The 20100-nt window shown below is 47.3% G+C and overlaps 1 protein-coding gene across 3 annotated transcripts in view; it reads left to right on the top strand.

The window, feature by feature from the left end:
* Window positions 1-20100, top strand: part of SHQ1 (SHQ1, H/ACA ribonucleoprotein assembly factor) — a 325608-nt gene that overhangs the window by 246746 nt on the left and 58762 nt on the right. For all 3 annotated transcript variants that reach the window (XM_048226679.2, XM_048226680.2, XM_057311881.1), the window contains one exon: window positions 9039-9180. In XM_048226679.2, coding sequence (XP_048082636.1) covers window positions 9039-9180 — 142 coding nt within the window. The remainder of the gene's footprint in view (window positions 1-9038; window positions 9181-20100) is intronic.

Below are 20100 nucleotides of genomic sequence, written 5' to 3'. Positions count from 1 at the left end.
TAGAGGCCGCCTGCGTTCCTGGGCTCATGGCCCCTCCTCCATCCCCAGAGTGTTTCATTCCCCCCTCCGGTGGCATAGTCAATCCTTTCTTTGACCTTGACCCTCTTGCCTACCTCAGTCAAGCCCCTTGAGATGACATTGGACTCAGCCAGATAATGCAGAAGTATCTCTCCATCTCAAGATCCTTAACTCAATCATATCTTCAAAGTTTCTCCTGCCATATATGGTCACATATCTACAGGTTCTGGGGATTACAATGTAGACTTTTTTTTTTTTTTTTTGGCAGTGGGAGGGACATTTTCTTTTTATCACAAAATAATATAATCAACATGAAAGCGTGTTGCATAGTGATGGGTACATGATAAGCATTCACTAAATGCCATTATTATCATGTAGGTGCCACCTACTGTGTGCCCAGCACTGTGCTAGACGTGAAGCTACCACAGTGATCAAGACAGACGTGACACCTGCCATTGTGGGGCTTGTCCAGTCTCATCAGTATAACCTTTGAGCTCTCAGATTCTTATGTATAATGATATGTTTAAATCTATTTCAAATATGCTCAGGGACTGTCATCAGTCAGCTTTTGCTGTGTAACAAACTATTCTAGACCTTACCCACTCAAAACTACTTAGTTAGCTCTCAATTTTATAAGTCATGAATTCTTGTTCTTGTTTTCTGGTCTGGCCTGGATGTGGTTGGTTACAAGCGGGCTCAGCCATGGTCAGTGGGGGCTGCTGGTTTATAATGATCTTTGCTGGGATGCATAGGGCCTCTCTCCATGTGGTTTTCATCATCCAGCAGGTTGCCTGGGCTTGTTCACGTGTTGGTGGAAGGAAGCAGCAAGAGTAGAGGTTGCAAAGCCTCTTGAGTTCCGGACTCAGAACTGACACACTGTCACATCTCTTCCTTCCATTGATCCAAGCAGATCACAAGCCCGGATTCAAGGGGTAAGGAAATAGACTTCAGTGCTTCATGGGAGCAGCAGTAAACCACTGTGGCCATTTTGCCACCCACCATACTGACACTGCAGGGAAGAGAAAGGGAGAATGGAGGTTGCGTCCCTGTGGAACAGTTACTGGAGGAGAATGTTCCCCAGGAAAGGAGGCAGCAAGGCCACAACCTGTTCAGGAGTGGCCTTGGGGTGGCTAATTATTCTTGTGCTCTCTGTGAAGCACAATGCATTAGCATATTTCTTTCTCTCTGTGCTAAAATGCCAGGCCCCAAGATCTCTATTATAAATGGCACAATTAAGTCCTTGGCAAGAAAAAGTCAAGTTCACCAACCTTTCTTCTCTTTTTCAGGAAGCTAGTGAGGACAAGCAGAGCAAGTACACCAAAGTGTGCACAAGTGACAAAAGACATATAAATTTGGAGACGTTAAGAGAGGTCATTGGAAAGCTAGGTTTCCTTAAAACAAAGGCCTCTGTTTGTCATTGGCAAATGTGAGTGGAAAAAGCAGGGTATAAAACAGTTGATCCAGCCTTACCTTATCCCAACTTTTTAAAGAGAAAAATATTTCTTTATACATAGGACTACAAAAATAACTGAAAAGACAAATACACCACAATATTAACAGCAGTTGGTCATCTTTGCTGGGATTAGAGGTGATTTTAATTTTTTTCCTACTTCTCTGAACTTTCCAGATTTTCCCTAGTAAATCTGAGTTACTTTAGTATCAGGGGGAAAAAAGTAATTAAAAATATCCAAAATAGGTTGGTTCTAATTACATCGACATTTAAAAACAAAGCTCTAATTTATCTGATTATGTTGTTAAGTATTTGCTGGAATTGGGGCTTCCATATTATTTCCTTTAAAGTGATGGTGGGGCACCAATTTGTACACTAAGGTCATGGACTCTTAATTTCAAGTTTATAAAATAAAATGTATTCGTAATTTCCTTCCATTTGTTACCAGTCTCTCACTTCTCTAAATGCCAGGAACTCAAAGATCTTTAGCAAGTGATATACCCAGAGGACATTACACTGTCTTCACACAAGTAACTCCATACAGCTGTGATTTAATATCTGACTCTTAGGGGTGCCTGGGTGGCTCAGTCAGTTGAGTGTCTGACTCTTGATTTCAGCTCAGGTCATGATCTCAGGGTTGTAAGATCAAGCCCCACGTTGGGTTCCACGCTGGGCTCAGAGCCTGCCTAAGGTTCTCTCCTAGGTGTTCCATGCTCCCCCCCAATAATAATAATGATAATAATATCCAACTCTCGGCTCTTATCAGGGTTGATATATATATACAGAACAGGCCTGCAAAGAATATTTCTGCATCTTTTGTACAGATCTTGTCTGTATTTGGTTTATGGTACTTTCCATGGAGATCCCTTTGGTAGATTCCCCATATATACCTTATGAGGAAGTTTGGTTTCCATGATGCATGGCTGTGCTTCCTGTTAGGAAACAGTGAAATGAGGTTATTTATCTTGGTTTCTCTTTGCCTTTGCTGCTGGGTAGCTTAGAATCAAATTTTGTGCTCAATTAAGGAGACTTCCTTTAGCCAAGTTTTTTCTATCTTGTTAAATAGTATCACCATCTATCTACCCGGCTGTAGCCAGAAATCCCAGACAACATTCTAGAATTTTCTGTCTCCTTGTGGCAGTTACCCATCTGGGAGCTTTTTCCTTTGACATCTCTCTCTCTGATCCGTCCATCTGCCATTTTGTGCCTGTATTGCTCAAATAGCCTAACTGGCTATTTTCCCAAATTTTACCATACACTGCTCCTCCACCCATCCCCTTAGCCAAAACCGAAAGCCCATCTTCTACACTGACGGGTCAGTGGTCTTTCTAACACGTCAGTGGTCTTTCTAACACGCCAGCTGTAACCTCCTGGTTAAGAATCTTCACGTGCGAAGTCGCAGCTCCTTAGCTTCTCTTGCTTAAGTCTCCATCTGTCTCTCTCAACTGCCATCTTCCTTCAGTCCAGCCACACTCAATCAGTACGGCACACCCTGTCTAGTCTCTGGGATTCTGCACATCCTGTTCCCCTGCCTCGAATGCTCCTCTCTCTTCCCCAACCCTTTTTGGCATGGTCCCTGCCATGAATCTTGCCTCAGAGTTTCTTCCCTGAGGCCATCCCTGGTTCCTTCTCCCCACCCCAGACTGGGCAGGTGCCCCCCTTGTGAGTGTCCACGCTTGCCCGCCATTCTCCTGACACAGGTGAATTGAAGGGTCACTGACTGTCTCTATCTGTCTCTCTGTCTCTTGCTGTAACACGTCATCCCTAGAGGGCTGATCCCAGGTCTGTCTCTTGCTGCATTCCCTGCCTGACCTGCCGCAAATGCTCGCTAAATATTTGTGAAAAGAACGAATCAACTAGTTTTCTGGCATCGAATGTCTTCCGCCCGTCCCTTCTCGCTCACCTGCATTATTTATCTATTGCTTGGCCCTATTGCTTTATATACTGCCTTTCAGTTACCCTAAGCCAGCCTGTAGATTGTTTTTTCAAAATGGTCATGGTGTCCCTTGCCTTGCAGCACATTCTACAGAGGACCTATTTTCCCACCCCTTGAGTCTAACATGCAGCTGATGGAATGGGGCTGGCTTTGCTTTAGTTCAGGCAGCCTAGAACGCTTCTCGGAACTGACCCGCTGCCCTGTGCTCTAGCCGGAGCGGGCCCTGCTGGCGGATGGGAGAGCCAGCTCCACAGCCCCTCCGCTGCCAGGCCAGGCCGCCAGACACACGAGAGCGTCACAGACTCAGCCTTGGGCAGGCCCGCACAGCCTGTGTGAATGAGCCCAGGGCAGATCGGCTGACCTTGGCCCAGATCACCGGGCATGCCTAGTTTGGGCAAACAGGCTGAGCAGCAGAAACAAAGGCTTGTTGTCACAAACCCCCACGTGTGGAGGTGGTCGGTTACAGTACGTCTTGGTGTGGTTCCTGCTCGCTGACCTCAAGTGACACTCTCCCTCCAACCACAGGTTCTTACACTGAAGTCTTAGGGTCAGTCTTGTCCTCTTTTGTCTAGCACCTTGGGGTACATAATCCAAATCTGTTTTTAAGGGCAGAATTATAAAGCGTACCCCAACTTTTAGGTCACCAAAACCCTCTTACACCAGTCTTCTTCCAGCATCTCCCACCTCCCCCCCACAAAACCAAAGCAAATTTTAAATTAATTCCTCCTCCCTGGACTCTACTTCAAGTATCCACTGTCGCTTGCACTGCAATCCTTTGACCTCGCCCAGACACTGGCTCTGAAGCCTGTGTGACCTGGTGCTAGTAACTGGGTCCTCCATGACCTCCAGTGAGTCACTTAACTTCTCTGAATTTCAATTTTCCTGTCTGTAAAATGGGCACTAGAATTCTGCCTCCATTCAGGGGCTTTGAAAATTCATCCATCCCATGAATATTTCCTGAGGGCCTCCTGTGTGCCAGACATTGTTCTGGGCACTGGGGACATATCGGTGAGCAAATGCAGGGGAAATAGTCTTTGTCCTATGAAGCTTACCTTCTACCAGAGGGAGACAGACAATAGAGAATGAATAGAAAAAAATTATGTAGTGTGATTGGAAGTAAGTACAATTACAACACAATACTCTGGATAAGGGGGATCGGGAGGGTGGAGAGGGGGCTGGCAGTGGCGTCCTGGTTGCCAATTTACACATAATATTGTTAGGGTAAGTCTGATTGAAATAATATTTGAAGCAAGGCTTTAAAGAGGTGGCAGTTAGCTTCGCAGGTGTCTGAGGGAAGAGCGTGCAGGGCGGGGACAGCCGGGGCAAAGGCCCTGAGACAGGAACGTGCTGTTTGAGAAGATGAGAAGCATGTGTGTCTGGAGAGGAGAACGAGGCAAGAGCAGCAGAAGCAGGCAGAGAGAAAAGGGGCAGGCAGATTGCTTGGGGCCCCAGGTCTTGGGTTTACTTTGAGTAAAATGGGCAGCCAGCGGAGGGCTTAGTTCAGAGAGATCAAGCTTGCAGTGCCTGGCCTGGAAGAGGACTGCCATAGTTTTAGAGCAGGCAGCGCTCTGCCTAGAAGGACGCGGTAGGGCGTCTGTGAGGAATGCAAGGCGGGCGCCATGCCCCTGCTGGGGGTGCCCCAGTGCCTTTGTGTGGCAGGTAACAGCCCTGTCCGCCTCTGCCTCCCAGCGCACACAGCTGCAGGCAGTGGGTAGGCACGTTTGCGTGAGGGTCGGGGAGCCTCTCAGGAGGGCAAGAGAACACCTGTGAGGCTTAGCAGTAGTAAGGCCTGTAGTGATGGCAGTGGTCCCACCTGAGGTCAGCTCCCAGGGCAGATGGCAAAGAGGACATCACCTTGGGGCAAGAGGGAGCATCATCCACTTTCTGAGTTTAGGGTTCAGCTCTATAAACCTGGAACCCCCCCCGGGGGGGCTCTCGGGCCAGGGGTGACTGCATAGAACTGTGACGTTCCCTCTCAAGAATCAGGGAGGCTGGTGCGGGCACCCGGATCACCGCGGGCTCTTTCCCGCGGCAGCCAGAGGCGCAACACATGAGGCGGGACCCATTTTCTAAATCAACCCCACAAGAGAAAACTGTTCCATCTGGGCTCTGCGGAGACCCCCGGTTTCTCCATCTCCCCGCCCGGGGGCTTGGGCCCCGGTTTGATCTCTCTGGAGTGGTAAGGGCTTGGGCTTCTTGAAAACAGGACACAGGGAGAAGGCAAAAGAGAGAGTGAGGTGACGGGCCTGCTGCTAACCAGACGGGAGGAAGCTTGGAAACACTGATGTGAGTATTAGGAACTGACGGGTCCTTATTCGCGGCTTAAGCTGCTGGGGATGGTCAGGTCAGCGGATCACTGATGTTTTGCTGTCACGTGCTTTCTAGGGAGTGAGTTCCCCGTGTTATGCCTTCATTCCCCCTACGTCCCCCTTCCCGCCTCCATCGTGCTTTGTCCAGACTCCAGCCCCCACCGTGAAGCAGGCGGGGAACCACAGGGACCTGCGGAGGTAGCACGGGCCTGGGCGCCGTTGCCCGGCGGAGGCTCCGCGGCCGAGCGCCGCTGGCCGAGTCCTGTAGACGCAGTCCGCGCCAGCGCTCGGTCGGCGGTGCTGCTCAAGCCCAGGGGCTGCTGTGCGGTCGCCGGCTCTGGCGCGGGCAGCGGGGCTTGGGTGGCAGCTGAGCTTCCCCGTGGGACGTCCAGGTGCTGCTGCTGCAGGCTGAGAGCAGCTACTGAGGCTGCAACTTCAGCTGCACGTTGGAACGCCCCAGGGAGCTGGAACCCAGTACAGTTTCAGGCCCCGCCCCGGCAAATATTCTGATTTAATTGGTTTAGGCTGAAGTCTGAGCATCGCAAGTTTAATCTCTCCCAGTGATTCTGTCAAGCAACCAGGATTGAAAACCACTGGTTTGGTCCATGCACCTCACCTTCCAGGGCTTTAGTTAGAGAACTATATATTTTATCTTCCAAGCCGGAACTCATTTTTTAAAAAGATTTATTTATTTGAGAGAGACAGAGACTTCTCTGAGAGAGAGAGCAGGCACATGAGTAGGGGGAGGGGCAGAGGGAGAGAGAGAGTCTTCAGCAGACTCCCCACTGAACATGGAGCCCCATTAGGGGCTCAGTCTCATGACCCTGAGATCATGACCTGAGCCGAAATCAAGAGTCGGAAGCTTAACCCATTGAGCCACCCAGGTACCCCTGGAGCACATTCTAGAGTGCAGACGGTCACAGATGATAATCACACAGGCTCAGCAGGTATAAACTAGGGTTATTCTGAGCAAATCCCCATGTGTAGTCAATTCCACTGTAACCCAATGGGGCCTTAGCCATGCCCAAGGTCACAAAGGTGATTAATGATAGAAGCCAGACTTGGAACTCAAGCTCCTGACTCTTGAGTTGTCATTTCACTTTCTCAGAACCTTAATTACTCAGTCTGTGAAATGGGAATACGAATGCCTATCCTCTCAACTCTAGAGTGACTATAAAAGGGGTCCATAACCCGTGAAAATGTGCTTTAAAGGGTGAGCCACTCTATGGAATGAGAAGAAATTTTTCCTATTGTGAGCCTGTGGCCACCAGAGCCAGGCTGGGATCTGCTTGTCCTGAGTTAGAGCAGCCACAGCTCTTTGAATAATAAATAATAAATAGGGTGTATTAGCTAAAATAACCGTGATGAAGTGGAAAAGTGGGGAGATGGGAATCAGGCATTTAATAGAGAGGAGTGTCATTCCCTGGATCCAGATTGAGCAGAGGCAGTCTGGGTGAGGGAAGATAAGAATCTCAGAGTGGCCCACAAGCTCAATGGGAATCAATAATGCTGTCTCTAAAAATAATGAAGTTAGTATGACACATAAACAGAAGCATGGTTTGTATAAACCATGAGATCATCCTAGCAGGCCTCTCAGACCTGAGGGATGGTGTTGGCGCGAAGAGGGTGGATATGACACTGGCACTAAAATTGTCGAGGTTGGGGTGGTGGAAGGTGGGGGTGCTGCAGAGGAAATCCCTTCCCACCTACACATTTTGCAGATGAAAACACTGAAGCCCAACCACCAGCAGTTTACTGGAGAAGCTCAGATGGGGCTCAAGGTCTTGAAAGAGTCGCTCCAAAGTCTCTCCCTATGTGTTTATGTCAAAAGAAATACCAGTTAGGACTTAATCAGTAATACCAAATGCCATTATAATATCTCCCCAATGGCAATCCTCTATTATCAGCTAATACCCAGTTTCAGTTCAGTTGTCCCCAGTGTCTCAAAAACATAGCTTTATGATTGGCTCCTTCAAATCAAAAACTAAATTCCTCTCTCCATCCCCACACTGCATTTGCTTGAGTCTGCCTTGACAGTTCCCTCTCTCTTTTTTAATGCTATTCATTAGTTGAAAAAAGAAACCCTGGGGAGGGGGTGGGGGGCAGAGAGGCACCTAGCTGGCTCAGTCAGTGGAGCATGGGACTATAGATCTCAGGGTTGTGAGTTCAAGCCCCACATGGAATGCAGAGCCTACTTTAAAAAAATAAAAATAAATACAGAAATAAAAAATACAGAATAAAATAAAATAAAAAATACAGAAATAAAAAAAGAACTCCTGGGTTGATTGTCCTGTAGACTGTGCCACATTATAGTTGTAATTGAGCATATCCTGGTGGTGACTTTGAGCACTCCTCCTATCCCCTGCAGCTCCTATAAACTCCGGAGCTGCTTTTGAGCTCAGTGTCTGTGGCAACACTCCCTTCTAGGTGGTACCCAGTGCTTTCCATTGCATCATCTGTCATATCAGATGTTCGCCATGTAATTGGCGGGGCTGTATCTGTCAGAAATACTGGAGTATTTAAAAGAGAAACAGGGGCCCCTAGGTGGCTCAGTCAGTTAAGCATCTGCCTCCGGCTCAGGTCATGATCCCAGGGTCCTGGGCTCAAGCCCTGTGTGGGGCTCCCTTCACCAAGCGGAGAGCCTGCTTCTCCCTCTCCCTCTGCCCTTCCCCCTCGACTGGTGCTGCACTGTCTCTCTCTCACAAATAAGTAAATAAAATCTTTAAAAAAAAAAAAAACGGAAAGGAAAGAAACAATTACATGGAGTTATACATTTATCCAAACCCATAGAATATAAAAGATCAAGACTGAATCCTGGCCTGAACTCTGGACTCCGGGTGATAATGATGTGACAGTGAAGGCTCAGCGATTGTAACAAGTGTACTGCTGGGGGGGGGGGCGATGTTGGTAGTGGGGGAGGCTGTGTGTATAGGGGCAGGGATTAAATGGGAAATCTCCGTACCTTCCCCTCAATTTTGGTGTGAAACTAAAACTGCTGTAAAAAAAACAAAGTCTGTTAAAAAACACACACACAAAGCAAAGCAGTTCCTTTATCATACTCTAGTGGGGACAGCGAGGAGATGGTGAGCAAGGGAGGACGGTGGAGCAGGAATGGCAGGAGCTGGTGGTTGCAGCTGGGCAACGGGGACACGGGGTTCATTGTACGATTCTCTCTTCTGTTGTTGTGTATTTGAGAATTTCTATGACAAAAATTAAACAAAACAAAATGCTTTTGGAAATGCCCCTAAGAAGATGTGGCAAGCATGGTGGGTCAGCTTCTAACCCGGTATTCATTCCCTGCCACCCCATTCTCTCTCTTTCGCAGAGAATCTCAATTCTGTTCAAGTGAGCGTGCTCTCTCCCTGGCTAGCTCCGGCCCCAGCAGAGAAGGTGGTCTTCAGTGCTGGCTGCTTTATGACATGGCCCACGGGATGCATTCAACAGAGGACATGCTCAAGGAATATCCGGTATGTTCATTACAGTAACAAGAAAACCTATGAGAATATTATTGTCCCCATTTTACAAGTGAACGTGAGGCTTCGAGGAGTCCTGTAGCCGTGGATCACTGGGCAGTGATCTTAGGTCTGTGCAACAACACCAAAGCCCACGTTATTTATTTATTTGAGAGAGTGAGCGAGCGAGATGGTGGGGGTGGGGGTGGTTGTCAGAGGGAGAGGGAGAGAGAGAACTTCAAGCAGACTGTGCACTGAGCGCCGAGCCCGAGACTGAGACCGTGGCCTCAGCCGAAATCAGGAGTCAGACGTAAAGCCCACATTCTTAACCACGCCATGTCCCACTTCGAGGTCTGGCATTGCATGTTGCCACCACGTTTTCTCTCCAGGTTGGGTGAACGTCACAGGAATGTGTAACTGTGGTGAATGTAACTAGGAATGTGTCACAGGAATGTGTAACAGATTAGCCGGGAACAGTGAGTCAGGCTGACAGTGGAAAGACGCTGTGCTCTATGGTTCTATTTCGCACAATTTTCTGTCTGTAAGAATCTCCTTGAGTGTTTGTTAAAATGCAGAGTCTAGAGAAGGGGACTGGTAATCTACGTTTTTATCAAAACACCCTCCTCCCGCATACGATTCTCACAATCAAGCAAGTTTGAAAGACTGTGCCTCATGGTGTTGAATACAGGCCAGATGAGGCAGGTATATTAAATCTAAGCAGAGAAAGGAATCTGAAAGCTCTGTGGACGTCCCATGACTTGCAGCCAGGGCAGTGCGTCCTGATGACACGTGCACAGTGGGAGCATTGACAAGCGGGTGCGCCAGCCTGCACCTGGTAACTAACTGCCTGGTGACTAACACCTGATAACTAACCTTGCCCCTGGGCCCACAGTGGATTGGACACCTGATTTTGCTGACCCAGTCAAAACTTTCCTCCCAAGAATTTTAAATGAAAAATTCTAGACTAGCTGTTGCTGGGACCTGATCTAACAATTCAGTACAAGCTAAGTGACGGGGAAGCACCCAAGAGAAGTCTTATTTTAAAAAGGCAGTGGAGAGGGGCGCCTGGGTGGCACAGTCGGTTAGGAGACCAACTCTTAGGTTTTGGCTTAGGTTGTGATCTCAGGGCTGTGAGATCCAGCCCCACATCAAGCCCCATGCTCAGAAGGGTGTCCGCTTAAGACTCACTCTCTCCGTCCCTTCCCCACCTCTCCCTCAAATAGATAAATAAATCTTTTAAAAATAATTTAAAAAAAAAAGGCGATGGAGAGAGAGAAGAGCTGGGGGAGGGTGGGAGAAAGGGAGGGGGAGGGGGAGGCGAAGGAAGGAAGGGAGGGCAGAGGAGTGGGGAGAGATAAGGTGGGGTGGATATACAAAAATGGGGTTGAAGAAGAAAGGGAGAAAGAGTTTAGTGGCTTAAATAGTGGCCCCAAAAGATGTACAGTCACCCAGGACCTCAGAATAGGACTTTATTTGACAAAAGGGTCTTTGCAGATGTAATTAAGTTAAGTATCTAAAGATGAGGTGACCATGGGTTTTGGGGGACCGGTGTCCTCAGAGGTGAAAGGAGAAGGACTTTGACCCAGAGACGGGGGAGGGGTGTGCATGTGAAGATGGAGGCAGAGGTCTGAGTGACATGTCCACAGGCCAAGGCATAGGGAATGGCCTCTAGAAGCTAGGAGAAAGATGAGGGACCAATTCTCCTTGAGAACCTCCAGAAGGAACCCACCCTGAGGACTCCTTGATTTCAGACTTCTAGCTCCAGAACTGTGAGAAAATCAATTTCTGTTGTTCCAAGCACCAAGTTTGTAGTGAGTGGTTATGGCAGCCCTGAGAATCTACCTCATTCTGGGAGATGTGAATGCCTAGCCTGGAGAGGGAGAAAGGACTGGGAGGGAGAAGGAAGGAAGGGCAAGGGAGAGGGAGGCAGAGTGAAAGCGAGAAGGAAGAAGAAGAGAGCCAGAGCAGTGGGATCGGAGGAGCCAGGGAGCCAGGGAGCGGATGTCCTGATCCCTCCAGCCCCTCCCCTTGCGTCCATGCCCCTTGACCCTGGTTCATCTGAGGACTCTCCTTTAGGTTCCTGAGGAGCCCCCTGCATCCTGACATGACACTACCACCATAAGAATTCCTTGCATGCCTACTGGAATACTCTGGAACAATGGCAGAAGGGCACACACTTGAAGGTTTTAAAAGACCAAGGTCCTCTCTGGCTTTCTGTCTCGTGGGGTGTTATTTTTTTATTTATTACTTTTATTTTATTTATTTATATTTTTAAATTTTATATATTTATATATATTATATTTATTTATATATTTATTTTTATAAATATTATTATTTTTATTTTTATTTCTAGAGAGAGAGACAGCGTTACCACATGCAAGTGGGGGCTGGGAAAGGGGTGAGCAGAAGGAGAGGGGGAGAGAGAATCTTAAGCAAGGCTCCACGCCCAGCACAGAGCCCCGAGTGGGCTCACAACCCTGAGATCAAGACCTGAGCTGAAATCAAGAGTCAGACGCTTAACCCACTGAACAACCCAGGTGCCCCTGGAGTGTTATTTTTTATTAGCGGCAGCAGCTAACCCTTCTGAAACCCTCCCACTTGCCAGGCACGGAGCTAAATGCCCTACAGGCATCATCTCAGTGGGTTTTCCCAGTCACTCCACGAGTAGGTAGTGCTATGATCCCACATTAGAGGGAGCAACTGAGGCAGGTCAGGGAAGTAATGACTCTGCCCAAGGTCATCAGCAGGGGAGGGACATTCTTGGGATTCAAACCCACAGGCTGATGGTTAACCACTGGACTCAGCGGCTTCTCTCTGCGAGCATACTTTGAATGAGGATAACCAGGAATTCCCAATGTGTTTTCATACTCTTTTGTTAGTGAAACCATAACAGAATTTTACTGGTGTTTCAGTTGGGAGAATGAACACCTGAGTGGTTCTGACCTGGGCTTCTAGCCTTGGGAGCCACCTCTCTGTTCCTGGTGTCTGAACTCTGCTACTTACACGGGGAGGGCTGGGAGGGCCAAGGAAAATGAGTGGGAAGAGGGAGGCTGAAGTTTTACTTGACTCTGATGTGAAGGTCTGGAAGGCCAAGCCCAAATATAAGCTCGTTTCTTCACTTGCCCTCTGCTCTTCCCCCAGACTTTGGGGCCCATACTGCCGCTTCCCCCAGTCACCCGGAGTCTTCCTGCCAGTCCGGAACTCTCCCATCCCTGCCTCTCCAGGGCCATTATGGTGTTCCCTGTGGTTTCCTGCATGGGGCGGGGAGGGGGGGCGGTTAGAATGGGGGGAGGGGAGCAGGGACTGGGCTGGAGCCCTGCAGGCAAAACCACCCTCCTGGGTTTGGGACCCTGGAAGAACTAGCCTCCCCTCTCTTGGGCCTCACTGTTCTCATCTGACAAATCGAGACAACAATGCCATCAGCAGAAAAACTGCCCTATAAACCTGTGCCATTTGGTGTATGGCAATTCTGTTTTCATAAAGAGATTTTCAGAAGCACAGTCGTCTCTTGTTTAGGGTTGCATACTCAGGTGGACAGGACATGTTAGGACAAAGAACGACATTGGTCTGGACTGGTTTCTCGGTGTGGAAAGCGGGGCAGCTCCTGCCTTCTCCTGACACCTAAATCTACACTTTCGGTGTGCTTTCCCCTTTTACTGTCTCCTCTCTGAGCCTTCTATGATCTGAGACCTCCGCTGTTGAGCATTTAGTCTTAGGTCTTTCTCCCACCATCCAGCTTTGTTTTCTACTAAATAACACAAATAAGCCTGGTTTCAAAAAATAATGCATGTAAATGGGCATGCGTGAGTTTACGTGTTCCCCCTGCCTGAGTAGGTATTTGCATTTGAACCAGGCTGTTTTCATGACACCGAATCCATTGAATGATGAGAATTTCAGGCATCTTAGCCAATTGTAATGGATGGTAATATTAGGGTGCGTATTTTCCAGTCACCTTCCCGGGTAGACGGTCCATCTCTCTGCTCCCTCGTGCTTTTCTCTGGCACTGCCACCTGATGTTATAATGGTCTATTCAGGTCTGTCTCCCATGCTAGATTATGAGGTCCTTGAGGGCAGAAGCGTTGAGCTCCTCTTTCTGTTCCCTGCATGCAAAAATGTTTGATGAATGAATGCATGTTTGTTGCTTATTATTGCAACCCACTTTGGAAGCATTTGAAAAAATCTGCATATTTTTTTTTTCTCCTATCCTGGCAACTCTTCCTGATTCCTTAGAACTCGCTGGCCACCAAGCATATATGCTACTGAGCCACTGAAATGCAGCTAGCCTGAATTGACATGTAAAACACTAGACATCAAGCACTGGAATTCCCTTGACTTTGTATGAAAAAAATGTAAAATATCTCATTGTATTGAAAATATCTCATTTTTAATTTTATACTGATTTAATTTAAAATGATACTTGGTTATATTTAATAAAAATAGTATTAAAATTAAATTATTATCTAATATTTAATCATTAAGATGATTAAAGTTTATTTCCTCTTATTTTGTTTAATGCAGCTACCAGAAAATTTAAAATTGCATAATGTGGCTTGTGTTATATTTCTACTGGACAGCGCTGCCTTAGTTCCCTAATCACATGTGCAAGTTTTCTTCACTTCCCTAGGGAGTAATTCACAAGAGTCTAGAAGCAGAGACTTATTTCCAGCAGCAGAGGAGCACCCAACAGTAGCTTTTCCTTTCTCGGCCTTTGATTCCCTCCAACAGTTTTTTTTTTTCCCCTTCCAATTTCCCTGGTGGGGAGGATGCCATCAGCCTGTAAATGCCAGCGGCTCAGTCCTGCTTGAGCCAAAGCTTCATTTCTGTCAGCACTGGGTCTGCAGCAGAGGTTCTTTTCGGTCCTGGTTGGCTGAGCAGGTCTTGTTCCTAAGCCTAAAAATCCCTATTCTGGGACAACTAAATAAGTGGGGTTGACAGGCATGAAGAAGTTAGCAGAGGAGGAAAGGGTAGCCCTGCCAGGAGAGAGGGCACCCTTGGGGGTGGGGCTCGCAGTGGCTGCCAGAAGTGCGAGGAGGCTTCCAGAACCAGGAGTGTGCTGATTCTTGATCCACCTGTGGGTTATGTGGGTGCTGTCACTTTATGAAAAGTCTTTTTTTTTTTTTAAGATTTTTATTTTTAAGTAATCTCTATACCCAACGTGGGGCTCAAACCCCCAACCCTGAGATCGAGTCACGCACTACACTGACTGAGCCAGCCAAGTGCCCCTGTGAAAAGTCTTCAAACTGTATACATTTATGATTTGTTCCCTTTCCTGTAGATATGGTTATATTTCATTAAACATTTTACATAGTAACATCAATAGAATATGAGTGAGAATCTCAAAAAACACAATAAGGAAAGAATTAAAGCCCTGTGAAAATAATTGTCTAGGACAGAATATGAAAAATCTTCCATTGTTTCATTTTTTCAAATAAATCAAATACGCTAAGGTTAAATATAGCATTTGTGACAGATGCTTCAGATGGCCCCATGATCCACCTGTGGTCGTGCCCTTCTGGTTCCCCCAAGGCTGGGCAGAACTGTGACTCACTTCTGAACAACAGAACAGATGATTACACGTACATGATTACGTACGATGCTGCTGAGTCTCCGCATCCCTTGCTGGCTTGGAGGAAGCAAGCAGCCATGCTGGGTGATTTCTTGTGGCAAGGACATACCACGTGCTGTTCTATGGCAGCTGAGGGTGGCCTCTGACCAACAGTAAGCAAGAATCCCAAATCTTAGTTCTAAACCACGAGAGACCGATTCCTGCCACAATGTGAAGGAGGTTGAAAGCAGGTTCTTCCCCAGCCGAGCCTCGACTGAGAATGCAGTCCCAGCTGACACCTTGACTGTACCCTGGTGAGACCCTAAACAAAGGACCCAGCTGAGCCATGCCAGGATTCCTGACACACAGGAACTGATAGAAAATAAATGTGTGTTGTTTTAAGCTGCTAATTTTGTGGTAATATTGTTACACAATAATAGAAAACTATTACAGCAGTAAAGAAAAAAAATACAGCTCAGCGCCTGACCTGCACTAGGCTGTCGGCTGAAGCTTGTTGAATGAAAGAATTCTAAGATATGGGTTTTCAAAGACTCAATCTCCCTTTCCATGTCTTTCTTCTCTCTTTCTCCCTCCCTCCCTCACACACACACACACACACACACACACACACACACTACACACACGAGTGAGCCTCAGGCATCCCTTATGGATAGTTTACTGTGTATAGCAAAAATCTATTTGAAAATAACTTTTTAAAAAATGAAATTAATATATATTTATTGTAAAAGTGCTAGAAAGTGCAGATTAGCAAAAAGAACATAAAACCAACAATTTCTTCATCGAGTATGTATTAGTTCTGTAATACCCATAAGTAACCATCACTGACATACATAAAGATGGTGTTTTGTGCATTTATAAAAATAATATATATTCACTGTAACAAAGTTTAGAAAGCATAGGAAAAAAAAATGAAGAAACTGAAAGTCACCAGGAATCCCCCTCAAAGAGATAATCCCTGTGAACGAGGTGACGTGTCATCTATGTACATGTGTGTATTAGCTCAGGCTGCAGAACAAAATATCATAGCCTGGGGGGCTTAAACAACAGAGATTTATTTCTTACAGTTCTGGAGGCTGGAAGTCCAAGAGCAGGGTGATTGGGTTCTGATGAGAGCTCCCTTCCTGGCTTGTAGATGGCCGCCTTCTCCCTGCGTCCTCATGTGGCAGAGAGAGAGAGAGCATGAGCTCTCTGGTGTTTCTTCTTCTTCTTCCTTCTTTTAGGGAGGGAGAGAGAGCAGGGGGAGGGGCACAGAGAGAGGGAAAGAGACAATCCCATGCAGGCTTCAGGCCCAGCATGGAGTCTAATGTGGGGCTTGATCCCATGACCCCAAGATCATGACCTGAGCTGAAATCAAGAGTTGGACACCTAACCAACTGAGCCAGATGTCCCGGTATTTCTTCTTATAAGGAACTAATCCTATTGTATTAAGGCCCCGCTCTATGACCTCACTGAACCTTAATTACCTCCCTGCAGGCTCAGTCTCCAAATACAGTCACATTGGGGTTGGGGCTTCAACTTATGATTTTGAGGGGAGACACAATTCAGTCTATAGCAGTGTGGTTTTTTTTCATTTAAATTTAATTTTTAAAAACCAGTTTTTAAAAATTAAAGCTGGACTTTATTTAGTTTTCACTTAGCAGCATATCCTATTTGCTCACGTCATTTCATATTCTTCTACAGTATTTTTATTGGTTGTATAGTATTCCTTATGAGAGCTGCGTGATGGCGGTCTGAATGCTGTTTAATGTTTCCCGTGTGGTTGGGTATTTAAATAAAGTCTCCAACTCTGTTCCGTTATAAATGATTGAGGAACTAATCTGCTTGTAATTTAATATACTTTGTGTGTATGCGTGATTAACTCCTTCAGGATCTATGGAAGGCATTATCTTGAAGAATTTATCAAAAAGGAGTCCCTGTGTCTTTGCCTTTGTTCTAAGCTGCGTTACAGCAGAAAAGAGAAAGGCAGACATTATTTGGAATTTCGATCTTGGATTTCCCCTGTAGCTTTATAAGCCTTGGGGTGTGTCTCAAGGAAAAAATGTTATCAGGAAGCCAAGGAGTTACCCAGGAGACTGTGAGTAAGGAGGAGCTTCCAGGAGCCCTGGGCAGATGCGTGTGCCTTGTGCCCCGAGGCCATGTGTGGGGGGCAGTCTTCAGCCCCTTTGGAGAGTTATCAGGGAGGTGGGTGTCATTTTACCAACTAGAGATGGAACTGGCAAGGGTATGTTAGAGCCTTAGACTTGTGTTCTAGATTATAGAAAGAAGCAAGGACAGAAGAGAATCCATGCCAGTGAGGACATGGCCAGGCTCACAGGAGCTATTGATGTTGGGTGCTGTTAAGGAGACGGTTTTTGGTCAAGACATCAATCTGTCCAAATCCTGCTTTGGACCACCTTTTCTTGGGAAAGATAAAGGTGGAGAAAACAAAACTAAGGAATATACTGTAGAAGGCATTTGTTGGTTTTGCCTTCCCAGCATTCACTCTCCATTCTTCTGATAACAGGACCCCAGTGCTCCTTTGGGGACCAGCCCTTGCCAACTCTCTGTCCAGAGGTGGGCACAAAACCCAGGCCTGACCAGTCCATCAGCAGATGCAGTCGTAGACTTGTGACCAGGCCCAGCCATTGGAGGCCTGCCAGGCCTCCTGCCTGATCTAAGAGAAAAGAAGGGCTCCATGTATTTCTCTTGGTAGAATATAAGCCTTAAGTTGATGGTAGTGCTTACCAGTCAAGAATGAAGGGAAGTAGAGTTGACAAATGGAGAAATATTGAGTCTTGATGAGAGTGCTGGAGTTCCTGAATGCAGTGGTCGTGGAAACTTCTGAAGTGAGTGTCCCTTCCTCCCTTCCTTTCTCCCCTCCCCTTCTGTGCCTCACCTCAAGCCTGCCCTTTGTTTTTCAGGCCAATTTGAATTGGATTTCTTTTTCACTGGCAACAAAAGCGTTGTGAATAAAATATCTTTATATTTAACTGGGACTCCCCACCCATCCGAGTGCAGAGCTCTGGTGAGCTATGCTATAGAAACTTTTCACCTGAGTTCATGGGGCCCCTGTGACATAGCACCAGAGCGGCTCATACTGCTCTTACCACCACAATGACAGGAGAGAGACAGAGGGAGCGAACATTTGTCCAAAAGTAGAGTGAGGGTAGTTCCACAGAGAACAAACTTGTGAAGAAGCAGAAATGCCTGGGGTTGCCCTTGCTCTTCTTGCTTGCCACATGGAAGGAGGAGACAAAGAGAGAACACACCTATGGGTGCATAACTTTTGGAACTCAGTGCTCTGTTATACCTTTGGGGACTGTGGCCCATCCGAGTCTTTGAATTAGACCCAAACTTCCATCCTTGCTCTGTGGGGTGGGGAGAGAGGAGGTCATTAGCTCTACTAAGCCAACAAACTTTATGGGCAGGAGGCCAGGAGGGCTGAGGACATGGGCAGTACTAGTGACCTAGCCTCACAAGGGCTGCCTGCTCTGAAGACTCTGTCCTCCTGGTAACCCAGGTTCTCAGCCCTCCTCCTGTTTTGTCTCACCTCCTAACCACTGCTGCTGCCTTACCCTCACCCTGTGTGTCCCCCAGAGAGCAGGCTCTAATTCGGACAGCTAGCCACTGCCCACCACAGAGCTTCCCTGTTGGTCAGAGTTCTTGCACCAGGCCTCCTCATTGGCTGCTGGGCTCCCTTAAGTATATAGATGGCAATTTGGGGCTAGTAGGTCCGATTAGACTGTGGTCAGGGTGGCACATAATGCAACGTATGGCTTCCAATAGGACAGTGTCTGTTTTTTCCCTCAGAACAGAAAATCCCAAGAAGTTTCTAGAATGCTCCCCTTGGCACATCTCTCCTAACCCAGGTGGAAAGAATATATAGTATACTATTACGTGTATCTGTGTGAGAGCCTGTACGAGCATTCAAATGTTCAGAACATTTGACACCAGAGCATTTCTATTACATATTTTCATTTCCTTTCCCACCATTACCCCTCTCTTTTTCAAGTCGTCTCTAATCATGTGATCCAGACTGTATTGCTTAGGCTAGAGGTGTTTTCCTTCAGGCTTAGTCTCCTTCAGCCATCAAATGTAGGGCCCTGTCCTGGAAGGTCAGCCACTGGCGAGCCATTTTTAGTCACACCTCCTGGATGGTGCACCTGGTGAAAGGTAGCCTGGACACCAGCCCCTTCCACCTGTCATGGCAGGCCACTGGAAGACCCCCAGCCTGGCCGTTTTACCCAGAAGGATGGAGAAGAGCTCGCCTTTTCGAGTCACCTTCCCTTACTTTGCAGAGCTGGTTCTCAAAGTGGGATCCCCCGACCAGCAGCCTCAGGAAAAGCAGTTTGTCTGAAAGGCACATTCTCAGTTCCCAGCCCAGACCTACTAGGTCAGAAGCTGTGGGCGTGAGACCCAGTGATCTGTTTTAACAAGCCTTCTAGGTGATTCTAATGATCCGTAGAGTCTGAGAACCCGTGGCTGACAGCACGGTGTCACAGGGTTGAGTTTGTGTGGCAAAGGTGTTCACAGCAGCTGGCATTCGCTGTAGCTCCTGTGCGTGTGGCTCTGAGGTAAGCACCTTACGTGTATCATCTAGCGAAGGGGCTCTCACCCTGCGTGAGCGTAGAATCAAGGAGAATCTTTAGAAAAATTGGGTAGTTCCCCCTTACCTGAGGTTTTGCCTTCTGTGGCTTCAGTTACCCCGGACTCAGCTATGGTCTGCAAGCAAGCAATCGTCAGGTCAGTAAGTAGCCTCTCGAAGCCTCCGCCATTCACCTCACTGCATCTCCTCAGCCAGGCGTCTGATCGTCTCACGTCATCACGAGATGAAGGCTGAGGACAGTACAATGAGGGGGTCTGAGAGAGAGACCGCATGCATATGACTTTTATTATAGTGTATTGTTGTAAGTAATTGTTCTATTTTGTCAGTAGTTGTTGTTAATGTATAAATCAGGCACAGTGAGAGATTAAGCTCTATCATAGGTTTGTACACACGGGAAAACGTGGTAGGTACAGGGCTCGCGGTACTGTCTGTGGTTTCGGGCATCCCCTGGGGTGTTGGAACGTAACTCTGAGGATAAGGGGGGTGCTACTGTCCTGACGCTTGGGCCCACAGCAGAGGAACAGAAGCAGATTGCTGGTGGAGATCCAGCCAATGGGTCCTCTTTAAACTCCCAGGTGCAGGGACGCCTGGGTGGCTCATTTGGTTGAGCACCCGCATTTGGCTTGGGTCATGATCCAGGGTCCTGGGATCGAGTCCCGCATGGGGCTCCTTGCTCAGCGGGGAGCCTGCTTCTCCCTCTGCCTGCCTGCCACCGCTTCTGCTGGTTCTCTTGCTCTCTCTGACAAATAAATAAAATCTTTAAAAATAGATAAATAAAAAATAA

This window comes from Ursus arctos, unplaced genomic scaffold (assembly GCF_023065955.2).
Source record: "Ursus arctos isolate Adak ecotype North America unplaced genomic scaffold, UrsArc2.0 scaffold_14, whole genome shotgun sequence".
Classification (NCBI taxonomy): Eukaryota; Metazoa; Chordata; class Mammalia; order Carnivora; family Ursidae; genus Ursus; species Ursus arctos.
This window is presented reverse-complemented; position numbering and strand designations above follow the sequence as displayed.